The sequence below is a fragment of the Pempheris klunzingeri genome, chromosome 16 (assembly GCF_042242105.1).
Source record: "Pempheris klunzingeri isolate RE-2024b chromosome 16, fPemKlu1.hap1, whole genome shotgun sequence".
Classification (NCBI taxonomy): Eukaryota; Metazoa; Chordata; class Actinopteri; order Acropomatiformes; family Pempheridae; genus Pempheris; species Pempheris klunzingeri.
The window spans coordinates 3112873-3139708 of NC_092027.1; the positions used below are offsets into that span (position 1 = coordinate 3112873).

Genomic DNA, 26836 nt, shown 5'->3' on the forward strand with positions numbered 1-26836 from the left:
AAATGAGTCACAACCACAACTCCCACATCAATAACAGTTGATCCAAGATGGCGGCCGAGGGAGAGTACGAGTCGATCCTGTGCGTGAAACCCGATGTCAACGTTTACCGCATCCCGCCGCGAGCTTCAAACCGCGCGTACAGGTAAGGAGATCACCGCCGGCGGTCAGCGGCGCCGGGAGGAGCTGCGGCGTTGTAGCGGCGTTTGGCGTCGCTCGGTGCGGGCATTTCACTCCCACCGCCCGCTGCCCGGAGCATGCTTTCAAATGACGGATAAAAGGAGGGCACCGGCTCTCCGTGGTGTCCGTGGGGAGGATGAGGATGAGGATGAGGATGATGAGGAGGATATGAAGATGTGGTCACGGCAGAAATAGGTGTTTTTTTTTTATTGTTGTTGTCAGATGTGACGGGGGTGTTTGTCATCGTGCCGGGCGGTGTGCCAGGACTGTCCCACTGACAGGGAGACCTGTCGGGGCTTTTCTGTGTGCAGCGTCTCTGCAGGAGGTTTTCAGTTTAGACGGTGTGTAAACATTGTCTGGATGCTTCTCTTATTATGTGACAGCAGCAGCATCATCACCATCATCCTCCTCCTCCTCATCCTCACCACCCACTGCACCCAGTGTACCTGCACATCTGCACATGAACACCTGCACATTTTCAGTCCTGAACACTGAATGTTTTATATGCAGGTTTGTTTTTCACATATATTTTGTTCATATTTGTACAGATTTATTATAGTTGAGGTTATTATTTATTATTCCTATGCTGGTGTAATGTTACTATTTCCCACGCTGGGATCAATAAAGTACATCCATCTATCTATCTACAGTCAGAAACCTCACTTGTACAACCAGGCTCTGGACGTAATGGATAAAAAAGCCCGTTCCTGTTGTGTCTGCTGTGTCGAGCTTTACTAATTTTCCGGCTGGAGCCCCAGAAATCTCTCCAGATATGAATCAGCTCAAACAAATTAATTTCAGATACAAAATCTTGAAGCTAAAAGCAAATGAGATCTATGATCTATGATTTCATGATGCTGACATCTGTATATTTTAACTACGTTGTACATGTAAAAGCCCAAAGTGACGAGTTAACAGTTAGAAATGGCTCCAAACTCTCTGTGCATCGTATCATCGTCTCTATCAGAGTAAAGTAAATGAAGATATAAAGAGGGAGATACAGGGGACACCTTTTTTTATAACCATTCTTAAGCTAATATAAAAAAATAATTAGTATTTGTTGTGAAATTAGATTAAGTTGGTGGTTTCCAAACCCCGAATGGTCCCCAAGATGAATCAGAAGGAACACAGAATGATTAGAGGGATGAGAAATGTTTGGTTTTGGATACTTTTGGTGAAACACGTATTAATACTTTATGGAAAAGTGCAACTATGATTGATTTTAAATATATATATATATATATACTCACATACCAGTCAACAGCTTTATGCAGAACGCTGTAATGCTTTTGGTTGATCAGATGTTTTAAAACTACCTGGCTGGTTCACTAGTAAATCGTGACTTCAGGGTTTCTGTTAATATCAATGTCCTGTTAATATAAACATTTTTATGGGTAAAGTTTTGGTCTGACTTTGGTGTTTGTGTTCAGGGCAGCTGACTGGAAGCTGGACACTCCAGACTGGTCTGGTCGGATGAGGATCACCGCCAAGGGCAAGGTGGCGTTCATCAAACTGGAGGACAAGGTCTCAGGTGGGACTTCATTGATTATTATACTGCGATCGCTCCGTCATATATTGGCTGCCCCCTGATAATAAACCGCAGCCCCCAGGATGAACTGGACTGTAGGTTAATGGATGGTTTTGTGTTTGTCTCCTGTCGTTTTCTCCCTCGGGTGCTGCAGGGGAGCTGTTCGCTCAGGCTCCAGTGAAGGAGTATCCCGGCGTCGCAGTGGAAACGGTCAGCGACTCCAGCCGATACTTTGTCCTGCGGATACAGGACGACAACGGTGAGGATGTGAATGCTATGAAAAAGCCTGCTTGAAGTCCCTTAATCCCCCTTTTTTTTTTTTTTTTTTAAGATTGTGGATTTGAAGGCGGCCATGTTGTAACGTCATCTCTCCTCTGCAGGCCGCAGCGCTTTCATAGGCGTGGGCTTCGGGGACCGAGGGGACGCTTTTGATTTCAACGTGGCTTTGCAGGACCATTTCAAGTGAGCGATGAGAACACAAGTCTCCGTGAAAACAAGATGCTGCGCCGGTGGAAAGCTGCACGCTGTAGTCTTTCAGAAAAACTGCTGAGGCGATGCAGCGTTTATTTCCGTCCCCGTGCTGATGTGATTGTGTCTCCGTGTGTCTGCAGGTGGGTGAAACAGGAGAACGAGTTAAGTAAAAGCGCCCAGCTCGGGGATTCAGGACCAAAACTGGACTTGGGCTTTAAAGAGGGACAGACCATCACGCTCAACATCGGGGTAAGAACCAGTGTGTCCGACATGAAAATGTCCAGCCGGTACTGCATCTTCACAACAGTTTAAATAAAATTAAACTATCTGCAAGAGTAGAGAGTCGTGGTCTTTTTAGTCAGTGGTTTTAGAATTGAATTGGCCTGTAAGTAGTTGTAATAAATCAGAAATGACAGATGCATTTAAAAAGGCGTAAACAGAACTTTATTTACACTAAAACACAACTTAACTATTGCTGCTTTAAGCTTGGCTTTGTAACATCACAGCGTGAGCAGTGTATGCAAATGAACAATGTTTAGGTTTCCCCAGTGCTGCCTGAGGAGCTTTGCTGGCTCTGTGGCTGTTTCTCCATTTAATAACTGACTTAACTATAAAATAACAGTAATATTAGCACAGGTGAGTCAAATATTCAGTCAAATAACAGCCCTACAGCTGGTTAAAGCCCACTGGATGATTAGTTTCAGGCCACCCAGCAGACGCTGAGAGCGGGGAGCTCTTGGGAGGACAGGTAAATATGGTTCATTTGCATACACTACCCACAATGCCTGGTTTAAATGGGGGAAGTATCCCTTTAACGGTAAAGCATACACATTTCTTCAATCCCTCATGAACGTCTGACAAGTTTTCTTGTCTCGGTCTCTCTAGCAAGGTAAAAAGAGGGATAAACCCCGCCCACAAAGCTCAGGTGGGTTTGGACTCCTCCCACCACCACCCGGAGGCAAGATAGCCCCTCCTCCTTCGTCAGGCTCGTCCAATCACAACATAATCCCTCAGACGGGCGGCACAGCGACAGGTGGGTGGTTGCTCCACGTCAGTGATCACAGCCAGTGGATGCTGGATGAATCTTTGCTGCTGGGACTCGACTGTGTTGTCGCTCAGTGCGGCTTTAACCTACAAGAGTGACCTATTTTCTTAATCTCTTTGTTAATTAGTTTCTGTTAAATGAGTCGTATGTTTCGGAGCTTCGGGCTGCAGGAAATGAGGTGAAATGTGTGTCAGTTAGTTTGTGAGCTCTGTCTTTCTGTCTGTGTCTCTGTCAGGCTGCCTGCTGGAGCTGGACAGCAGTAACTCTAACACAGTGGTCCAGTCAAGCCCCAGTTCAGACCTCTGGGGAGACTTCTCTGCTCCTGCAAGGTAGCCAGCGCCGGTGTAAATCCACAGCATGTGGCCAAAAGTAGGGGGACACCCGTGTGTGTGACTGGGAAGTCACACACAGGACTTAAAGGCCTGTGGCTGTTTAAAGCACATTAGTGAGGCAGCGTTGGATGGAGGCTGGTCAGCTTCCTCCAACTCAAACAAAGTTCAATACAAAGAAATGTAGAATACTCAAAGAAAAAAATGAGTTTATATAGTTGGTAGTCGATTGATGATTAAGGGGACGAGGGGTAAACTGGTCAGAGCAGCACAATGAATGTCAAAATTAGTGTCCTTATACATTTGGCCATATGATGTCAATAAATAATAGATTATAGATTATAATAGAAAGTTTCTAAAACAACAACAACAAAAAGCTCTCCTTTAATAACTGATGTAACGCTGTCTAACATCGATCCGTGTGTTTTCAGCTCCGTCCCGCCACCGTCACGACCACAGGACACCGGAAACTGGATCCAGTTTTGAGTCGTCGTCGTCGGCGGCTGCTGCTGCTGCTGCTGCTGCTGCTGCGTCGTCGTCGGTTGTGATCTCCATCTCACCTGCATCTGTGTCTGTGGCCTCCCGCGCATCACACTGAGATTAACTCCCACACACACTGATCCCAAAGCAGAGACGTGAAACACCACAGAGCTGTGGAAGCAACTCGCAACATCATTTCACTCAGACAGAATCATAGTTCTCTCTCCGATAATGTAGAATAGAAACGAAGCGTCGATCTGTTGAAGCCATTACATGATATGAGCCATTTCCCATAATACTTAAGGGCTACGTGTGACGTCCTGAGTAGCAGGTGCTCCTCCTCCATGTGTCTGCATCCCCCCCCCCCAGTAGATGGGTCTCTGAGCAGAGCTTTGTCCTCCAGCTGCCATGATTTAAGTCAGTGCAGCAGCTCCCCCTGCAGGCGGAGCTCAGCTACATCAACTACAAACACAAATCTTCTTTATTGTCCAAAAATTGGCACTTAAATCAACGTTATTACTTCTAATGAGACAAATGTAATCTTTTTCCTAAATACATTAATTTAAAAAGCATCAGTTTGTGTTTTAAATTTAAATCCTAAAGACAGAACAGGATGAGACGCATAACAAGTTGGGTTTTTAGATTGTGCAGGGGAGTAAGCGACTGTTTTGTCCGCCCCATCCTCACACTGTGGATTGTGGAGTAGTAACACAGCCTCGTTCACGTGTCTCAACACTTCTCTATTTAGAACAACCGCCGTAGGTCTGATTTACATTAAGGGAATGTAAGATTTAAAGATGCAACCTCGAAAAATGTTCACGTCAGCTTTGCTTTATGGGAAATGAACTTTAAATTGTCTGATCGCAGATGCAGCCCTCTGTATAAACTGCCTTTATCACGCCGTCTGCTGGTATTTATCGCCACAGGAATCAGGAATGATCCAATGTACAGTGTTTAGCGTGTTTATAGAATCACTGGGCGCTCTAAAATATTTAGATAGAAACACACGGGGTACGTTAAAGCTATTCGTTTATGTTTACAATGTAAAATCACATTTGTGTTTACTACTGCTGGGTACTTGGTATCAGCTGGCAGGTTTTATTGCAACAGTGAAATCAGAAGCCAAATGTATTCATTACTGTCAGTTATTTACATTTCACATACTTTTTTTTAAAGCATTAAATAAGCTTAAGAATGAAATGTAACACGTTCAGCTGAATTTGGCTCTCCACACAGCATCTCATCCCAATTCAGTCGAGGACTAGTTATCAGAAAGTCCTGTTTTGCCTTATTTTGACTAGTTACTTTCCTCCATGCCAATTTTTGAGATCACCAGAGGGGAGATCTGATCTGATGCAGGCAAATATCAGCGTCATTTATAGTTCAGTATAAACTATTAGCGTCCACCACGTTTAGATGTTCGGAGGCTGCGTCTTGCCTCACCTCACCTGGTTCTGCTCGCAGCACAGCAGCAGAGTTTCCACATGAATGGACACCTGATTAATTCTGTACGTGTGGTCGCTGCACTTTCGAGCTTTTTCCGTGTTTTTGAAAGGATCCTTTTAACAAGTGAAATGTTTGTGGGAGCTGCAGCTTAAACTCACGACCTTCAGCACCGAACACTGGATGCTTTATTTATTGAAGTACAAAACAGATCTTGATTAAACAGAACAGATGTTCAGCATAAGTCTGAAACCGATCTGGACAATCTGAAGTAAATAGTTTTTTTTTTTTTTTTAAAGGAGTAGTTAGACATTTTTGGAAATACACTCATTGGCTTTCTTGCTCAGCGGAAGAAGAACAGATTGGTACTCTCATGTCTGTACATTTTGATATGAAGCTAGGGCCAGCAGCCACTTAGCTTAGCTTAGCTTAGCTTAGCTTAGCATAAAGACTGGAAAGAGGGAATTAGCCAGGCTGTGTGCAAAGGAAACAGAATATCCCAAGCAGCATCTCTAAGGCTCACTAATTAACACATTTTATCTTGTTTATTTATGTTTCCCAAAATGTTGAAGTATTCCTTTACGTTCTACCTGATGTTGTTTCCCCCCCAATGTGACTTATTTCAGAGTGTAAACTGAAATCAAACTGAACCCGTGCACACTGTTGGAGATTTGAACACCCCAGTCTCAGGACTGACGGCGGGAAAAACAAAACGATTGTCTTACTTCATCTGATGAATGTCTCAATGGCAGCAAATGATATGTTAATGTTCGTGCTGAGGAGGCTTCGGCCGATTGTGAATTTTAGATGGCGTTTACGGGACTTATGACGTATGAATTGTCAGAAACATGTCTTGACTGTGAATTGATTTTGTTCGCATAGATTTTCAAGGTTTGCTGTGATCAAATCACACGAACTGGCATTAAGATATAGGGCTGACTGATATGATATGTCTATGTGTGTTGTGTTTACATGGCTCATATTGCTGGCTAATATATAAAAATGTCTCCCATTTCTCACTCATTCCATTCTGGCTGTAAAATCACTGGACTAACACTTTTGATTTATGACCAATTTAATGAGAAAGAGGCAATAAATCCTTCCAAAGGACGCGTGATGTCTTGGTCTTATTCTAACACTTCGAAGACTTATGTGATGTCAGATAGCTGCAAAAACTCCAAAGTCAGATCAGTGATGAATTAAACTGTTTCTACTGCTGTGGCTGAGTTTGTACTTCTTCCACTTGTTATCTGAATTGTTTAACATCTGCTGCTGATTGAACGAACCAGAGGGTGGTGCCAAAACTCTGGTGATGAACTGTTAACGTCTCCTGACCCCAGAATCACTACATAAGCATTTAGCTCCTGTGTGGCCCCACATCTCCGACACTAAGCTGGAAACTCGACACCTTAAGAGCAGAAAAAGTGTAAAAACAGCCTCTTTTTTTTTATGATATTCGATTTGTGGCTTCTGTTCTTCTGACCTTTCGTGGGCCTGCAAGTGTTTTCAACATATCACAGGTGTGAGTGACATCCAAACGTTATCTGAAAGTCAAGAGGGAGACGCTTTAAGTCCCAAACACCAGCGTGACATAACGAGGTCAGAGACAGACGGGCAGCCAGAGGAACGGCCGCTTGGTGTTGTCACACATTTTGCCTGTTTGAAGGATAATAATGATGATGCTAATAACTTTTATTTATGTTGCACCTTTCAAAGACAACGTTACAAACACACATTACAATAAACACAAGCAACAGATAATGATAAAAGATCAATAATACCAACAGTCCAGAAAAAGCCACAAGATAAAAGTGAGTCTTAAATGAGAAGATTAGAGTGTTTGAGTATCCCTTACATCTCGTTTTCCCCATGAAAGACGGTAAATAATAAGAATAATGATAATATGAAATACAATAGGTCATCTGTGTTCAGGCCCTAATGATGATAACTGGTCGTACTCTGGTCTTTGCAGGACCGAGAGCTCCCACCGTCAAACCCTCGGTAAAAAGACAGAGGTGAGAGATGTTGCATGAGGTCGGGACACGACCTCGTCGAGCAGCAGCTTTTAGCTCTGCTGACAGACAGAAAAAGAGAGCGACGGACAGCGAGAAGAGGAAACCGGTGGCAGGTTCGGATCTCTCCTGAGCCTTCGTCGGGAACATGATTCATCTTCCTCTTCAACCCTGAGACCACTAAAACTCAGCAAGTCCACTAAAACTGTAAAACAGCTGTGAGCATGTCTGATCTGAGGTCTGTGGGCTTAAACTCATGTTTGAGTGGATGAACGTGCTCTGTGGACTACAGATTGTGTGTTACTGTGCTGATATGTGATGATATTTATGCATAATTCCTCTCCATTTGCTCTGGATCACCTCCTGCTCTGTAACTGACACTGAGCAGCACATCTCTCCAAAACACTCGTGTCATTTTGATGGACTCATCGGGATCTGTGTCACAGCCAAACATAAATTACAGGGAAATTGAGGACTGATACTCCTGCATGCTTGCTGGATATTTATTTCCTTTGCAGAGAACTTTCCCCTCTGTAATCATCAGTGTGAGCAGGGATCAGATTTAAACCTGGAACCCATCACTAACAACTATACACAAGTATAACGTGGGATTTTTCATTTAACACCAGAATGTGGTTTTTAGGATGCTGACACACTGTAACAAGACAGAACGTGGGCACAACAGCGCTTTGAGCTAAATGCTAACACAATGTTGCTCCAAACCAATAACGACAGCATCATGGGGAGCCAGAGGAAAACTCAGGGAATCACCATCAAGATTTATCCTCTGGGCACTCTGGGAATATCTGCACCAACTTTCATGAAAATCCATCCAACAGTTGTTGATATATGTCAGTCTGGACCAAAGTGGTGGAGCGACATCCATTGATCCACACCAATACCTTTGCATTTGTTCTTAATTATCGCTTTAATGTTTGTATCTATGTGTCAGTAAAGCAGCAACAGTCGGTCAGTCTGTCCAGTGTGTTGAGGGTCCAACAGACAGACAGAGAACACGGCCAACACACTCCCGGACGACATAGGTCACCAATTCTAATCTTAGCTTAGCATCGGTTTCAAAGCCGCATCAGCACTTCATAAAACAAACAGACAAGTAAATTTTTATATTTGGCTCGAGGTTGTGATGAGAGGGATTCAGAGCCAGAGACGGTGATGCAGCTGGGATAACGACGTGCACCCATTACAGGAGATCTGTTTGCCTCCTCCAGAGCCAAATGAGGTACCAGTCTGTGTTCAAAGCCAGCAGAAGTCCAAGTTCCTTTCAGGTCAGGTGCTAAGTAATACTGCAGTGGTTTGCTGTTGGGCCACACGAGGGGCTCTCAGGATGGCAACGCTGGTGGGTGGTTGGTTTTTTAATTGGTTGGGCGGTTAGTTGGTTAGTTGGTTGTTTGTTTGCTTAGACCTTTTGTTGTATTGTTGGTTCATTGTGCAGTTGGTTGGGCATTTTGTTGAACGGTTGTTTGTTTGGCTGCACAGTTTGTTGTCTGGTTGGTTGATTAGTAGGACGTTTGGTTGGTTGGTTGGTTGGTTGGTTGATTGGTGACACAGTTTGCTGTCTTGTTAGCTGGTTGGCTGGTTATTTGAGATCAAGACTGAGATATTTTCACAAACGTTGCCAGAAGGAGCCAAGAGGGCTGTTCGGTTTTCATCAGAGAATCCCAAATAGAAAACACAAACATTCAAATTTAATATAACTACTGATTAAATCCTACTACTGTGATTTAAAAGGTCCAGAGAGACACAGGATTAACTCACTGTCATGAACCTAACCAGCAGAAACCTTTCTTACTTTCTAACCTCTGCACGCCGTACCAATCAGCTTGTGATGCGGTTGTGAATGTTGGATTGGTGCAGAGATCGTTAGATGCAGCCCAACCAGGAGGTTTCAGACACTGTTTGATCATCCAGCAAGCACATTTACACTGAACCTACACTGGAGTGTCATGAAAATTAAAATATACCTGGCAGTAATATTGAAAATAGCACTGAACCCTGGAGATTTGCCTTGTGTGTCCAATAGTCTACCACATTCGTCATCTTGACCTCTTCATAAAATTCTCTGCCAGGACATTTTATAGTATGAACATTTGATTTAGTTATCATCTTTCCAGCAGCTCAATAATTAGAATAACGCCTACTGTACAGCTATGTGATATCATCATGCAGAAACTTGTAACTTCTACAGTATATCAATATCTTTTCATTCAAATATTGGTTTTTATATTGTAGTTTTTATTTATTGTATATTAAAATGGTGTGTTTATGATCTTCTAGCTCTCACATTCTCACCAACACTTGTGGCTTCACACACACACACACACACACACAGTTTCACAACCCTGGCATAGTCCGGACACATAGCGTTAATACAACATATCAGGTGAAATGTCAGGAGTAGAGTTTGGATCGTAACAGTTCACTGGCCGTCGTCAAGTGCCCCCAACAGCCTGTCCCAACCGACCTACCCTCCCCCCTCAGACTTGCGCCCCAGCGTGATACGATAATCAAACTGTCTCCCTTTAACGAGCTCGCTAATTCACGAGGTTTGGCTCAGGACGGTTTGTTAGATAACTTGGAGTTCCTCCTCACAGATGATCTCTTTATTTCATCTTTGCCACCTCAGTAACATCAAGAATCTTGTTGTTGTTGGTGCAAACTCGCCGACAGCCGCTGTTTGGCACTGGGCGTCGGGGTGATTTAGCTGCTGCAGGGTAAACGCACACAGTGGAGTTCAGAGGTGAGAGGTTAGAGTCACTTTTTGCTTTGAAGTTACCCGCGAAACCTGAACCAGCACCTCGACAGGATGATTTAGGTGGAGGTATGTGTGTTTGTGTTAGGTGGGCTCACGGCTAGTGGGGCAGAGTGTGTGAAGACCTGTCATACCTGCATTTCCCCCTATTTTAAAAAAATACATTTCCCAAACGCCTTTAAATTTGGTTTAATGTGTTCATGCATCAGCTTCTCAGGAACTTAAGAAACCAGACTTTTAGCTTTATGACCCTGTACACATGTTTGAGGTTATCCAGCTGTGTGGAAAAGGTCTCACAGGCGAACAATTATTCCAATTTAAGTGACTAAAGATTTTATTTACAAGGTTTAATTTGGTAAAACGTGACATGTAGGCCTCAGATGGAGCAACAGCTCGGGAAACAAAGTTCTTTCATCAGCATTGGATTTAATACTTGAACTCGCTGTAACACATTAGAGCACAGCTCTTCTTTTTTGCTTGTTGAAGGGTGTTTTTTGAATGTGGAATGGGCTCATTGTTGCCGCTTGTGGCCGTCGTTCGCTCCTCCAACCTCAGGGGGCGGTGATGGGCAGCAACATGAGCTGGAGTAGACGCCGCACTAGAAAACCTAAAAGGTCAAATAAGCCTCAAAAAAGGTCAGATTTATGCTTTAGCAAAAGCTCAGCTCCTTCCCTGAGCGTCTCTGTGCAACCATTTGGGACTGAAACTGAAAAAGTGGAGTGAACAACAACATACGGTTACACTGCCATCACAAATTCCAAATCTGAATGGAGGTTTTCTAACTTCTGGAACAGGACCATGGATTTACAGTTACACTTTGGTTCTCTATAACTGGTAAACAGGAAATACCGATCTGTTAGGTTGGCGTTTAACAGTTTTTCTTCTGTGATCCTGCTTCAGAGTTCTTTCTTTAAGGTGATCTGGGGTGAGAGTAGTTTCTACATCCTTACATAGGCAGAATAGATGTATCTAGCAGCAGCTTTCTTGTTATTGTTCTCACCATGGCTTGCTATTTACGACTCCTCCAGTTTTTATTAGACTGGGCAGCCGTTCAGCATTCTGCGGTCTGTCGCAGCTCCTTCTCTCCCCCTGACCTCACCGTCCTCCCACTCTGTAAATGCTGTTGAGTCTTCCTTTTCCACTGAAGTGTCAAAGATCAAATGTTTTCTGGCAAACAAATTGTACAGTAGCCGGCTCTGCCGCTGTTGCAGCGTGGGAATCGCAGACCAGATCTAAGACTGGACATAAATCAACCTGCATAAACAAAATAGCTGTCATGCAGTTAAACATATATACTTAAGAAGAGCTGGTTTGCGATGTGACAAACTATTCAACTGTAAAATTCCTCTCATTCAAATGCCATTCATTATGACCCTGACATTCACGGTCTGTGGAGTTAAACTAGCACAGCTGGATGTACAGACCAGTGATCATGACCTGGCTTTAAGTTTTGGATAACTCATCCATGCACAGAGCCCCTGCAAATAAAGAAGTAAAAATAAACCTTTAAAATAGCTGAAAAAAGAAATTAAAGCTGAATCAGGAACACTCAACACAACAAGATGCTGCTTGAACTCTTGACACAAGGGAATGAACATGAACTGGCACAGAGGAGGGAAAACACACTCTGAAAAGGAGGATAATGAGAGACAGGTGAAACTAATCAGGTAAACACACAGGCAGCAAACACACGAGGAAGGAAGTGAGTTATCTGAAACGAGAGGCTTTGAGAGTGCAGCAAAGTAAAACAGGAACCGATTCAAGAATGAAATAAATAAAAGCATGCCCTGAGAAACAGGTTGAGACATCACATGTGGCCTTGTTTTTGGTGCAGTGATATGTAACTGTGCAGCATTGGCAAAATAGTGGACTACTTTTCACCTCAACTGCGTGATTCTGCAGACAAAAACATGTTTGCACGGATAAAGCTTTAAACTCATTGACCTATTACTCAGACCAGATTTCCTGTGCAGCACGTCATTGCCTCCCCTGCTCCTGTTGGTCTTAATATCTGTTTATGATTTCTTTCAAAGAGTGTGTGTGTGTGTGTGTAGATCTGTGTCAGAGATCCGTGCTCGGTGCCGTTGTGGTTCACTGTGCTGTGAAGGTGTCCGGCTGGTTGGATAGACACGAGAAACGGTGTGCTCAGCGTGTGACTTGGCTGGACTGTGAGGCTGTGGGGTCGGAGCGCCACACACCCGGTGCTGACAGGTCGTAGTGGCAGATTTACAACCGAGAATCTATTTTTGAAAACATCTGGGGAAGCTCTCCAGATGGTCCTCACGGTGTGTTTGTGGGTGTGCGTGCTTGTTAACGTGTGCGTGCGATCTATTTGCACTGGTGTATAATCTTACGAGGACATTATTGAGATATGAGCGTGTCCTGTTTGTTTAAGGTCAACGTGCTCAATTTCGGTTTCTGTGCACAACACTGGTTAAGTAAAATCTTGGGATGATTCACTGTCTTTTACAGAAGCAATAGGTGTATTGCTAATGTCTGTAGTATAGGAGGAACAATTACATAAACAACATGGTGACCAGACATCCTGGTTTGTATGGGACTGTCCCGGTTCCAAGCTGTGTGTCCCAAGTCCTGACAAATTCCTGTAAATCACTAAAATGTCCTGGTTTTCACTGCAATTAAAACAGTGGTGATAATGTTTCAGCTCTTACATAAAAGTTTATCATGTTTTCATAATTAAATAATCAATATAAAAACAAACAATGCACCAAGCGTCACTGTGTCGCTGTCAGAGGTGTTGCTAAGGCGGGGAGCTAGCTGTTAGCTGTCATGCTGAAGAGACTTTTCTAAAGAGCTGCAGGAGGTTTACTCACAATGTGCTACATGCATAAGCACATACGTGTGCACATGCATGTGTGTGGTTCGTGGGGTTTAGAAATATAGTCACCCTGATAGATAAACAAGTACTTTATTTTGTACACTAACATTGCATCATAACACTTGAAACTGTTATGCAACATTGAATTTAATACATTAAATACAATATATTAGACACAGAGTACATTTACCATTCAAAATAAGAGAAGGCATACAGTGAACAGCTTAGCATAAGTGCTAACGTGCTAAATTACAAAACCCACGTTAGTTAAAAGTTGCTACCTGCCAGCTAACAGTGCTACACAAGTGCTGCTGGATTATATGCAGAATATATTTACTGTCAGAGAGCCTCTGGTTGATGTTTGCTTCAGCCCCTTTGAAACACTTTTATTCTTTGAAGCAGGGTCAGAAGGTGTTGTGGTTTTCGCTCTGCACCTCCCAGTCAGCTAGCAGACGTATTTCTGGCTGTATTTATGGTACCACTGCGGTCCATATACAGCTCTCAGCCTATGATGTATACACTGAAAAGTCCAGACCCAAATATAGATGCAATGTGCTAAAGAGGGTATCTTTTACAAGAACATGATAGTATTACTGTTAGGATCCTGTTGGTTTCTGTCCCCCCTGCCCTCCCTGTGCTGTCTCCCTCTACCTGCCACCTGACCACAGGTCACTCCGCCCACACACCTGCAATTCACACACACCTGACACCAATCTCCAATCAGGCCGCCCACTCCTTCCCTGCCTAAACACAAATAATTGCCAGAACTGCAGCTGTTGTGATTTTCAGTCAGATATATTTGATTTTATTTCCCAGAAAACATGTTTTCATTTAATTTTTCTGTTCCAAAATGTTTTTTTTTCCTATTAGCTTTATGTGTTTTTCTCACCACCTGCAGCAGTATTGTTTAGTACAACAATACTATAATAATGATGATACTATAGAGTCCTCAGTCTGGCTGGCACAATATTTTTGTTGTTGATTAATCTATAACTTGTTTTTTTTCATCAATTGATTGATTAATTTCTTGAAATATAACAAATTAGTGAAAAAAATGGCCATAACAGGTTCTGAGAGCTTAAATATTGTCTTGTTTTGTCTGATTGATGGTCAGAATTACTGTAAAGTCCATTTACAGTCAGATAAAGCAAAGAAAAGCAGCTTCAAACACACGCAGTGTTTATGTATTCCTCAAACGTCGGCTCTCCAGTGTTCCTACTTCATCACCACGGTGCCTCAATAAAGTGTGTCTGCTGAAGTGAATCTGTTTTAGTTCATTGTTCGTCAGTGTTGTCATTATTCTGACAGATCTCCCTATCGCTCTCCTCTCCCCTCCATCTCTTTCACGTTCCTGATTGCTCCTTTCCCTCTGCTCTTCTTCCTCTCCTCCTCCAGCCGCGCCCTCTCCTTCTCCATCACCCAGTCCCCCCCGAGGTAACTCAGCGCATCCTCAGGCCGCGCACGAAGCCGGGGCCTCGGGTCGAGGAGCGACTGGAAGAAGGAGCAGGCCAGCGGGGTGAAACACGCAAACTGTGGCGCAGCGGCGGCGGGCCGGTCTTTCTGTCCAAGTTCTGGCTCAATTAAGTCGATGACATCTTGTGTGCTCTTAACCTGCGGAACCGCCCACACGTCCAGTCCGTCGTCAGGGCCTTTTGTTCTGTCAAACCATTCGTGGTACTTTAGGTATGCGTGGCAGTCGCCGGCTGTTTCGGCCCACGGGTGGCTGCCGGTGAGCATGGCGTACGTCAGGATCCCCAGCGCCCAGCTGTCCGTGCTGGGCTCCACAGACACCCAAACTCTCGCCTTCTTTTTCTTCTCTTCCCCGTCCTCGACGCCATCACTCCCGTCATTCCCGCTACTCCAGCTGTCCTCATTTCCACGAGCGATCTCGGACTCAGGGGTGCAGTATGGGGAGCTGTACCAGACCTCCGGGACCCTGGTGCCCCGGGCCTTCACCTGGTGCGGAATATCATTGTATTTGTCACTTGTACTACAAAGAAATATGTAAAAAATACACTTGGTATAATTTAAAAAAGTTCCCGTACATAACGTTTGAAAACTGTTTTTACTAGACTGCTTTATCTCCAAACGTTTGGCATGGTTTTGTGACATGCTCCAAATCATACCGAACAAAATGTGGTGTTTGTCCAGGAAAGAAGAAGAAGAAAGACACATAGCAGCACTGCAGACTATGTTAGCTCGTGTATGGACACAGGGAACGAGCACGTGTTTTATACCGACCATGCCAAAGTCTCCCAGTTTGACCCAGCGGCAGGCGGAGTCACAAAGGAAGACGTTCTCTGGTTTGACGTCTCTGTGGACAAAACCAAGGGAGTGCAGGTGGGACAGAGCGCCACACAGCTGGGACACCACCCGCTGACAGCAGTCCTCCTCCATGCCGACCTGAGGAAGACGAAGGACGTGTGAGCTATTCTGTGTTCATGAGAGTGAAGAAGTCACAGCTTTTCTCTGACAATGCGACGCATCATGTCCGTTCCTTAGCCAGAGGAGAATAAAGGTATAACTGGGTACCTCGGGCAAGATGACATCGTAGAGATCGCCAAAGAGGCTTGCTTGCTGAGCGAAGACGTAGTGCGAGGGTGTGGAGTAGGCGATGCCCAGGGCTCTGGTTAGAGACGGGTGGGTGCAGAACGACAGAGAGAGGTTGTACTCCCTCAGGAAAGAGAAGAGAGAAGTGGACTCGCGAGGGAAGAACTTCAGAGCCATCGGAGTACCTGCAGCATACAAGAGAAGCATGTTGTTATTGTTAAAGTTATGATGAACAAATCTTAGTTCCCCCTCCTCCCCCTCCTCCCCCACTCACCTCTCTTCGTGTGCACAGCCAACATGACTTTGCCATACGAGCCTTCACCCAGGAGCTTTAGGACTTTGAAGTGCTCCGATGTGTCCATTGGCATCAGAGACTGAGCCGTCAGGTGGCACATCTCATCCAAAAGCTTTGTGGCAGCCTGAACACACACACACACACACACACACACACACACACACACACACACACACAAAACAGCGTATTAAATACCACAACAAAACCCTACATGACAGCATTAAGATGCATCTTGTAATGGCTCAAACTAGACTGGGTTGGGGGTTAGATTTAGGGTACAGGTGCACTTTGATGAAGTTTAAATGTTAATAAAATCTTCTTGTTTAGTTGTCTTACACGACATCATCACAGTGTCTAAACATCACTTACAGACGCCAGCGATGCCACCTTAGTAATTTTGATGAAACTGAAGCCTTAAGCCTAACTGACTTTTTTTAGAATAAGCACCTAACAAGACATTTAACTATTTTAAAACTGTATTTGAAAACTTTTACCAACTTTTTAAAAGTGACTCAAATGCTTAAATGTACACATTTTCCCTCTAAATTACACAAAATAATAATAATAATAATGAAAAAACACCTTGTTTTTGCTGTTACCTTATTAGCTAACCTAACCCTAACCCTAGCTCGCCGCTTAGCTTCAAATAAGCTGCATAAAACAGCCAACTACAGTTGTTCACGTGTGGATTCATGAACACACGCACTACGAGTGGATATTTTATGGCAAGATAAAATATTTTTGCAGAAACAAATGAAATATGTCTGTAAAATAAGTTACATAAGAGCATTTCCCTGTTGTGTTGATATAAATGTAATCCTGTTGGTTTCTGTCCCCCCTGCCCTTCCTCCCTCCCTGTGCTGTCTCCCTCTACCTGCCACCTGAGCAGAGGTCACTCCAGGTTACTCCGCCCACACACCTGCAACTCACACACACCTGACACCGATCTCCAATCAGGCCGCCCACTCCCTCCCTGCCTACATAAGCCCAGCCCAGAGTGTCTGTTGCACTTGGCACACTTCAGGCTCCTTTGTCCAAGACTTCTTGTGGTTTTGTTCTCCGTCCTGGTTCTGGTTTTTGGCTCCTGGTTGTCTTCCCTGGTCCTGCTTCCCACTTGCCCCTTTTCCCCGACCTTGCTCCATTCATTGGTGTTAATAAACCCATCTGTCTCCCAACCACCCAGTTGTTCTGTGTCTGCACTGTGGGTTCAGCCAGTGTACACAACACCTGTTGGCATTACGTTTCCTTCAGAAGGTACTTGTTGCTGCATATAAATGTAATTCCAGGGTTACAAGATGAGCATCATTAGATTTATGATTAACATCTGTGCATATCCTGGTATAACGTGTCAAAAAAGCCTTTTGGCTGGTCCCCACCACTTGCCTTGTAAATGTGATGGCTTAATAAGACAGTAAAAATAACTCCGTTAATGAGAATCTTTTCAATGCAGCATTTGATAATGAATAAACACGACATTTGAGCTGTTAAAGTGCCTCTTTTCCGAGTGGAGTCTGGTGTAGCTCTGAGGAATCTCACACAACTGCTGCCGTGATGATTGTCGTCATGGTGATGCTGGCAACACTGATCCACGGGTATAAACATGTCTGTTAATAGCCCCATGAAATCCTTACACGCGCACACACACACCTTTATTTTGTCCGGTGGAGTGTGATGTTTCCACCACAGCTGGCACCCTTGGGCCCAGGCTGGGATTTGGTGTCACCGTACGTCCAGACGTGCGCCAACTCATTACAGCTCATTAGAGCACAGCTCAGGGCCATGAATGTGGTGTACACAGATACTGCGAATCCCCGCTGAGGCTTCGTTCACACCAGCAGTCACACAAACACGGAGGACGCACGACACAGCGGCCAGATGAAAGCAAAAGTGCAGAATTTTTCGGCCACAAGCGTGGTGGTGAGAGGTGGGACTGATGGATGAAAGTATAGTTTTAAAGATTTCTAAAATCAGCTCCACACTGTAAAAGCTGCTAGAGGTTTCTTCAGTGTGCATGGAGCCTGTTGATGTTCCCATGATCGCTAACAAAGTGAATCAAAATGCTAAATGTGTGTCTTCATATTTGGAGTCGTGTTTCGCCACATGGTTCATCAGCACAAGTAAGCAGAAGTAAATCTCCCCGTCGATGGACTAATAAAGGAATGTCTTACCTTATTAGTGGTCAGAGCTTTTAGCCTCTCTGTGCTCTAACGACCGAGCTAATCAGGTCTGTCTGAGATTAAGGTTTTTTAACACCAACATCATGAGATTATTCATCTGGTTTGACTGTTTTCAGCCCATTAAATCTGATAAATATGAATACTATCGTCTATTTTATGAACTCTACCAAAACGACAGCTATAATATCGTGCAGCAGTTTCATTTTTGTTTAGGCACCAAAACGATGTGTTCAGGTTTAGGAGAAGTTGATGCTTTAAGTTTAAATAAGTACGTTAATTGTGGATGTGACATAAATTCTAGACTAATTTACTAATCTTAATCTAAACCATTGTCTTTTTCCAAATCTAACCGAAGTAGTTTGAAAAATAAACTCAACACTGACTTTATGTTTCTTCGACACCTCTTGAAGCTGCTGGTGAGGTTAGCAGAGCTTGTCGGCCCACATATTGATGACGGATATGTGATGATGACACCTGTTCAGTTCAATAAATGTCACATGAGGTGAATTATTTACCCAACTCACCTTTTTAAAGTGTTTAAATTGTGTTAGTTTGGCAGCTTTTTCTGTCATGTTTTAGCACCTTTTATTACTGTTCAGAGCTTTTTCTTTCTTTAGGTTAGAGTGAATAAATAGTGGCAAAGTTTCTTGATTTAAGATTTTAATGGTTTTTGGAAGTCAGCAAATTATTCTCCTAAAAATGAGATAAATCTGTATTTGCTGCTTTTGGAAAAACTCTAATGTCTGTTTTCGGTGGCTTATTCATCTTGACAAGAAGGAGAATTTCCTCAAGCCATTAAAACTTAAACCTTCAGTTTATCTGAAAAACACAAAATCAGCAAATTTGAAGATCCCTAGTTTTCAGAAGCTTCATTTGACTTGTTCATGCAGATTCCTGCAGAGATGAAGAGGGAAAAACTAAAATTGTGGTAACGGTGTGAACAAAACACTTGAGGCTGGCAGTGCGGAGGATCAGGGGTTAAGAGGGTATTCAGTGAGCTGCATAGCCGATGTGCTCGGCTTAGACGAGCGTAAGAGGAGGACACCGGTCTGAGCCAGCACAGAATAACTCCAACAGCCTCTGTGGGTGACGACGGGCTCAACGCCCACGTTACATAAGAGAGAGATAAATGTCCCGTCCATGTCCTCTACATGGAAACGGATCCGTGTGGAGTACAAACACCAGAGTGATAAATGACGAGATGTTCTGTCTATACGTGTATGAAGAGCTAGAAGGTGTGTTGGGACACACACACACACACACACACACTTCTGTCAGCACTGGCACACTTCCTGAAGTCTTTGAAGATGTTGTTGACTTCAAATGAGTTATTTCACAAGAGCTATCATGTAGAGCATGTAAGCAGCATATAATCTATTGAATACATACAGAAATCAATATCAGAGCTTCTCGGGAGGCTGGCTGCTTCTCCGCTCTCTTAAACAAACATTTACAATCCACTCTCAGTAGGTTTCAGGATTATTAAACATTATCTATGTCAGTTAAGGTAATGCACCAGATGAAATGAGACTTCTATATGTATGATAACCAAAAAAATCTTGATGAATATTTGTTTGAGGACTCGCGCTCTTGCTGAGTTCGAGCAGCTACTACTTGCGAGTATTATATATAATAATATATATTTTTGCCTCTAAAATGGGTTTGCAATCTGCACACGACACATTAATCACGATTCCTCTAAAATGTGTTGGTTTATATTTAAAAGAGTTATAAATATAGTGCATGTTTTTGCATTGAATCTCATGAAATGATCAAATTATGCTCCACATTCGACGTTCTATGTCTGATAATTAACTCTTATTTAAGAGGTCTGTTCAACCAAAATACAACCAAAACTTTTTTTCTGATTTGCCTCTCGTGGCAGTTTTCTTTTTATTTGCTCAGGTCATAACATATCTGCCTCTGATCTGAGATTTTGCTTTACAGAGCACGACGTGAGCAGTTTTATTATAGGGACTTTCTTTTATTAGAAAGTTAAATTTGTATGAAGGTGGAGATCTCAGAGGCTACGGTTATACAGTCAGCACGGTTATACAAGAGGAAAATGAGAAAATACATTTATTTTCTCACAAACTGAGTGAACTCCCCTCCTGTCGGTTTGACTTACTGTCATTTTGCAGCTGGTTGAGTTCAGCGCAGTCGATCTTCAGTGAGAATTCACCTCCTGCTTCTTCACTTAGCAGGTGCACCTGTCAGGGAATCCTTCATCGGCCGAGTCCAATCGTCCTCCTTCAGGATAAAGCTGTTGGAGCCTCCGTCTGCTGCAGCGGGAGTTCAGTCAGTAGAGGGACTCTGCAAAGAGTCTGACGGGCTCGTTGGGGGACTTCATGTCTGCTGTGGCTGCAACTTTTATCCCAAAGTGATCTGTCCTCACCTCCACTCCTCCCCCTGCTCCCCCCTGCTGCTGCTGCAGGGTGGATCCTTTACTGTGTTATGCATGCATGCGTGTGTGTGTGTGAATGAGAGAAGGTGTGTGTTCTCCCTGCTATCTGTCCCTCATGTAGAAGTTCCCAGAGTGTCCCACAAGAATTCTGGTGAGGCTGCTTCCTGCTTCAGTGGCTCTAAACTGTGGAACAATCTTGGTGTGACAAATATTTATTGTATTGGGATCAAACTGATTTTGTGTGTGTGTGTGTGTGCACGGTCTTAAAGTTTTAGACCCTCAGTGTAAAGGAGCAGAAGAATAAAATGAACTGTGTGTGTGTTGGGATGGGCTGCATGTGTAGAAAGACAAAGAACATACATGGGATCAGTGTGGGGTGATCTCACCTGCTCACTGGCTCCATGACAGTCGAGGCATCAATCGGGGTAAGTGCTGGTATTTGATTTAAAAACTGTTAAACCACATCATCAGTCGTTTGAACACCAAAACTACATTCGGTGTGTTCATGTCGAAGTGACAAAGTCCTCCACTGACTGCAGGAATCCTGATCGAAGCAAAGCATAAAATCATATTTGAACTTCTGCAGGTGCAAAAGAAAAAAAAGACTTAAGAGAAAGAAATCTTATTCTCTTTACGGCACCAATCTCTAGTCAAAGTAACTGCATTTTAAGGGTCCTTATTTAAAGGTTGTGTGATGTTACTACACTGTGGTTAAGGTTTGGTTGGTTATAGGCACAAACATGACTTGGTTAGGTTTAAGGAAACGTCGGTCCTGATTACTGCCGTGGAGGTCTTTGTCACGTCAGCATAAACATACTGTTGTAGTAGTTTTAGGACAAAAAATAAGAGTCTGGGTGAAATTTGGATAGTTAACTAAAGGCACAAGATAATCAATAGTTCTCTCTCTTTCTGTTGGTAGAGTTTATTCCTACTGAGCTGCCTTTTGACTATAAACTGCAGTGAACAGTGTCCTCTGGCAGCAGGAGGAAGAACAGCATATATTAGTTTAAGGCAGATGCTATTTGCACCCAGGTGTTGGTGATGTTGGACACAAGATATGTTGTGTTTAATGTTCCCTGTCTTTTATATTTGTATTTGACTCATTACTTTAACCCAAAACAAGGAACTTCTCTTAAACTTACCCAAGTAGTCTTGGTGTCTAAACCTAACCAAACTGCGACTGAAAACTAATAAAATAATTAGAATAAAAGAAAACTAAGTTTACATATAAACTGATATAATTCACTATTGGTAACACACAGGATTTCTTCTCTCCTGGGTGAACGTTCTGCAGCCAGTGCACCCACGTTTAATTAAATATTAGGATTATTGATAATGAGCGACCGAACAAGGTGTAACTAGAAAAACAGCTGCTGTCTGGTTAAGTGCAGCTGGATGCAGATGATTTCTTTTCCTTTTTATATCATATTATAATGAACCTTAGTGGTTATTTATTTGGAAACGATACAAATCAGCCTGTTGCATCAGTCAGGTCCCGTCTGTAGAGACAAAGCATGCAGCTACATGTGTGTGTTGGTCCAGTCTTGTCCTATGGTGACGCCCAGACAACATTTAGGTGTCGATCTGTCAGTCAGCAAATTATCACCTGTCACTCTCTGCATACAAAGCGTGTCTTTCTTTCTTTCTCTCTATTTCCAGCCAAAGGTTTTGGCTCTAACGCCCTACCCCCCCCCACCCCCACCCCCACCGCCCTGTGGCCTGCAGATCCCAGCTGCCACCAGTGACCACAGTCCACATGTACAACTGCAGGGTCGCTCAGATGTTCCCTGGAGGCCGGCATTAGTTACAGGGAAAGTCTGCCTGTGTGTGAGATCATCTGTCTGTGGCCGCTTGTCAACACGCTGACATTATGCAAGTCACTGTGTGTAACCTGAGGTCACTCGCTGAGCTCCCAGCTGAACTGCAGCGGTCTGTACATCCCCATGTTTGTCACCCGGCCCTGTGTGGTCGCTCTCGACTTCACTGCTTTATGAGCCTTTGCAGATGTGGAGTTTCAGTAAGAGTCAGAGCTGTCATTAACGATAACCCAACCGAAAACTAGAACCACTCTCAGCTTTACAAGACCATCTTTGGTTTGTTTATAATTATCGACTCAATCTGTATTCTCTGTAACTGTTTAAGTGGTTAAGGAAAAATAAAAAGTTTACAGTCAAGATGGCGGCAAAGATGACAGAGTGGGATTTATTAATCTTGCATCATCCGTGGCTTTAGTGGCGTATGGAATTAATCTGCAGGTTCAAAACGAAACCAAACTTTTCCACAGCTGTAAGTTGTTTTTGAACCACGACAAAGAACATGTGGTCCACAACAGATGAAGTAAACGCCTTTTGCTCTGTGATGTCAAACTGAAACAGTTAATGATGACTTACGGACAGTTAAGAGGAGTAAATCAATCAATAAAATACGTATTTTTAAAACTTGCTAATCACCTCAATTACAAGACGTTCAGCACAAAAACTATTAGGCTGATTTCTCGAGATTAGTTCAGATAATTAATTATTACAATACAGTCAGATCTGTTTCAAGTGTAACATTTTATTAAGGACTTCATGTAAAACTTACAAAAACAAAACATACAAAATGTATAAATAGCACTGTAACAGTCACTACAGGAGGACAATACTTTATTATTATTATTATTATTATTATTATTAAATATTACTTGATACTTTACCCATAGAAAAAAGAAGGTGAGATGCCTGCATCTCACACTAAACACTGTCTCAAACATAATATAAAAAGCTCATAAATAGCATCCTAAATAGGTTAAAAAAAACAACAGTAGAAAAATATTAACTGTTCCACAACATTTCAGCTCATCATTTAGCTCACTGAGTCGGTCAACACTGAATGTAAACAAAGGGAGTAAAGGTCACTGGTGTGAGTTCCTCTGCACAGTGCATTAGTGCAGCACATTTAAAAAGGCTACGTGTGACATGAACATATTTTCATAAAAACATGCAATAAACTTACATTCTGTTTTACTGGCAAGTAGAGGTTAGCGCGGGGGGCCCACACAGAGCTGTGCAGGCAGAGCACCCATACAAAGCATCAAGAACTTAACATCTCCTCCCTGCCGGCATACACGACTCTAGAAACTCTGGTTTGATGTGTCACACTCACATCGCCACCTGCAGACAGCCACGCTGGCGACACTGAGAGGATGTGTCTAAAGGCACAGGGGTGCTTTGAGCTAAATGCTAACATTAGCTTGCTAACAAGTTCAAAATGACAATGCTAACATGCTGAGGCTAAGTAGGTATAACGTAAACCATGTTCACCATCTCTCAAAACCAGAATCTGACACTGACGGGAATGTAATTAGTTCTGTGGGCATCAGAGGACGACCAGAGTGATTCCAAATCATTCTGAGTGGGACGTGAATATTTGGACGTCCATCACTAAAAATTGCAAATGTCAGCCTCGTTGTGGCGCTGGAGGAAAAGTCAGGGCATCACAAAAGTCAGTGGGATTCATCCTCTGGGGACCTTGAATGTCTGTAGCAAATTTTTGCACCAATCCAGTGAAATATTTATAGAGATTATCCACTGAAATATTTTACAAAATAAGTGAAAACTTTGACCTGTGGATGGCGCTACAGGAAATGTCATCATGGAGGCCATTAAAATTCATCCTCTTGGCACCATGAATGTCTGAACTGAACTTCACTGCAATTCATTTTGATAATTATTGAGATATTTACCGATTATTGAGATACCGACTGATACTGTTGTGGCTGGAGCCTCGTGGCAAACATGGCTTTAAGTCCTTGATGGGTCATAAGTCAACAAGTGGTTTTGTGGGAAGACATTTTCAGTACGACACTCAATGTTTGGGGCAGTTGTATTTTTTCTTGAGCTGCACTAAGACTCTTTTTGACCAGTCACAAAACACTCGTAGCTGCTCAGAGATCTCGACGGAGAACTGGAGCACGTCGAAGGTTGAGGAGACGACGGGGAAGGAGGCAGACGGAGGCTGAGGAACCTCTGCAGCAATCTGAAGACGGAGAGAACGATGGAGGTTTAAGTTTGATTAATGTCACAATCGTCCAGTTTGCAGCAGGAATCGGCACCACAGAGTTCACTTCAAGCATACCTCGTTTATCCACATACTTTTTCAGCTTCTCATTTTCAGCCATCTTCTTTTCTGTCTTGTCTTTGTTCTTATTTATTATTTATTCTCCTCACTCTCCCACATTCTCTCTCCTCACCAAATAGACACGATGTGTTAAAAGTAAGACAACTCTAACTGAAGGATATGAGGTTAAAGTGATTTTTGAAAGTTCTGGCTTTATTTGCAAGAGTCTACATTTAATTTTCAGCTTTTTCATGATCTAGCAATTGTTCTGTATGTGTTTCCATTTCCACCTTAACCTTTTCGTATGAGCATTTTCTGTTTAAGCATATTATTATTATTATTATTATTATTATTAGCATAATTTCAGTGTCAGACCATTTGATTATGATTCTGACTTGAACTTGAGTCTAGAAAGTAATTTAATTTTGAGATTACATTTTTCTTTTAGGGGAGATCATCCTCCAAATAATAAGGCATGCTAATGTTCTCACCTGGTGAAGAGATGCAGTAAGGAGGTTGGATAGCTGCAGGAGGTGAGTGCTGGCCTGCTCAGCTGACTGGGAGGGCAAACTGACATTTTCTTTGGCTGTTTTCAGCCAGTCAACGTGCAGTTTGAAGGACTGAAAGTTCACATACAGCTGGGAGAGCGACTCATTCACCTGTGAAACACACACAGACAGAAAATATAAGTTCACCTGATATTTAAGTTCTCCCCTGACATCCGCAGGACTTCTACAGTCAGAAAGGGTTCACTGATTCATGGAAATGTACCTGCAGTGGGCTGAAAGAAGCAGCGGTGTGGTGTATATGAGGGAGATCCTGCAGCCTGTTTTCCACTCCGGCAAAGTTTAAGAGTTCAGCACCTTTCTGTTGGGACATGAGAGACAGAGCTTTAAAAACAGAGCAGTGATGTTTAAACCAGCACATCAGATGAATAAACAAAGATGATTATTGTCTAATTGATGACTTTTTATTAGGACTTTGTATTAATATTGAGGAATAATCAAGTCAAAAGAAACTGATATACAGACAAGTACAAGATTAAATGTTCACATATAAATGTATTATATACATAGTTTAATTATTTGGTTAATATTCAAATAAAGGCAACAAAATATCAATAAATATATTTGATTATTGAAACGTTTTGGATTGATCTGTTTCACTGCATCGTTGTTTCATTTTCAATGTTTATAAAATCAACTTAAAGTTACTATATTTATTATAAATCGCAATATGATGTATCTATTAGATTTAATCTGCTTTGAAGACAGAGAAGTAATGTGCGAGTGAAATGATCTCTGAAATCTTACCAAGTCATGAAGCTTTTTGGATAACTTCATCAGAGTCTCCACATGAGGGATCATGGATCCAAACATGCCACAGAGGGGGAAACCGCCGGTGGGACGGGATGATGAATGCACAAACAGCTCAGCCAATAGCAGCAGGTGGAGAAGAGAAGGGGTGGAGTCATGAATTACTAAAAAGACAAGAAAAGATACAAAAAAAAGATGGTTAGTGATGTTTCTGTATTTGCTTGTGGTGAAGATATTTTCTTCACTTGTGTTTTGCCTTTTTTTTTTTCATGTGTTTTTTTAAAGCTCCAGTGTGTTGAACCCTCCTGGCCACCATACTTCCAAAGCCTTCTACATAATTGGTAATTCCAAACAGGGCCTTGAACTCGCAGCACCAGGTTCACATTACTTCAGAGGGATGAATGACAGAGCAGAATGCCACTGCTCACTGTGTTTACAGCCCCACAACAGCTGGCTACTGGGCTGCACTTCACTTTGTAGTGGAGAGTGTAGTAGCTCACATTCCCCCCCCCCCACTCTCACTGACCCACAACTGGTGTGTGTGAATCAGTAAGAAAACCACAGAGCTGCATGGAAACACATTTATATTTCCAACCTAAATCTAAAAACAAGCACATCACAAGGATCAATCCGGAGGCAGCTGTTCTGTATCTGCTGCAACAGTAAGGACATAAATAAATGATTTGACATACTAGTGGGGATTACCCAAAGGTTTTGTTTGAAGGGATGATATCAGAAATTCAAAGGCTCATATATCCGCAGCATCTCCGTCAGGTCACTCTAGCATCAGATATAAGTTGCTTCCTGTTCTCCAGACATGAACAGTCATTTGAAAAATTAGACACAGAGTTGAGATTAAACGTCTGCAGTGTGAATGAAGGTTAAGTAACCAAATCAGGTCA

At 42.9% G+C, this 26836-nt stretch overlaps 2 protein-coding genes across 2 annotated transcripts; one reads left to right on the forward strand and one right to left on the reverse strand.

Moving 5' to 3' along the window:
* Positions 1-47: 47 nt before the first annotated feature.
* necap1 (NECAP endocytosis associated 1) lies at positions 48-4059 on the forward strand. Its single transcript, XM_070846935.1, has 8 exons — positions 48-142; positions 1608-1708; positions 1860-1964; positions 2086-2167; positions 2317-2425; positions 3062-3209; positions 3457-3550; positions 3982-4059. Exons 1-8 carry the CDS (start codon positions 48-50, stop codon positions 4034-4036), a joined length of 789 nt encoding a protein of 262 aa, XP_070703036.1. The 3' UTR covers positions 4037-4059.
* Positions 4060-13165: 9106 nt separating this feature from the next.
* LOC139215544 (serine/threonine-protein kinase SBK2) lies at positions 13166-20445 on the reverse strand. The gene is made up of 5 exons (XM_070846536.1): positions 20245-20445; positions 15919-16063; positions 15627-15829; positions 15336-15497; positions 13166-15050 (listed from the first exon to the last, which is right to left on the reverse strand). The coding sequence occupies exons 1-5, from the start codon at positions 20248-20250 to the stop codon at positions 14409-14411; spliced, it is 1158 nt and encodes a 385-aa protein (XP_070702637.1). The 5' UTR covers positions 20251-20445; the 3' UTR covers positions 13166-14408.
* Between the last annotated feature and the right edge of the window lie 6391 nt (positions 20446-26836).

Bases quoted from the DNA above. Each gene is read 5' to 3' on its own strand.
- necap1 (XM_070846935.1), top strand. From the start codon at position 48: ATGGCGGCCGAGGGAGAGTACGAGTCGATCCTGTGCGTGAAACCCGAT. The intron at 1,709-1,859 runs GTGGGACTTCAT...CGGGTGCTGCAG, and splicing joins ACTGGAGGACAAGGTCTCAG to GGGAGCTGTTCGCTCAGGCT. The intron at 3,551-3,981 runs GTAGCCAGCGCC...GTGTGTTTTCAG, and splicing joins GACTTCTCTGCTCCTGCAAG to CTCCGTCCCGCCACCGTCAC.
- LOC139215544 (XM_070846536.1), bottom strand. The intron at 15,830-15,918 runs GTGAGTGGGGGA...TGTATGCTGCAG, and splicing joins GGCTGTGCACACGAAGAGAG to GTACTCCGATGGCTCTGAAG. The intron at 15,051-15,335 runs GTCGGTATAAAA...ATTCCGCACCAG, and splicing joins AACTGGGAGACTTTGGCATG to GTGAAGGCCCGGGGCACCAG.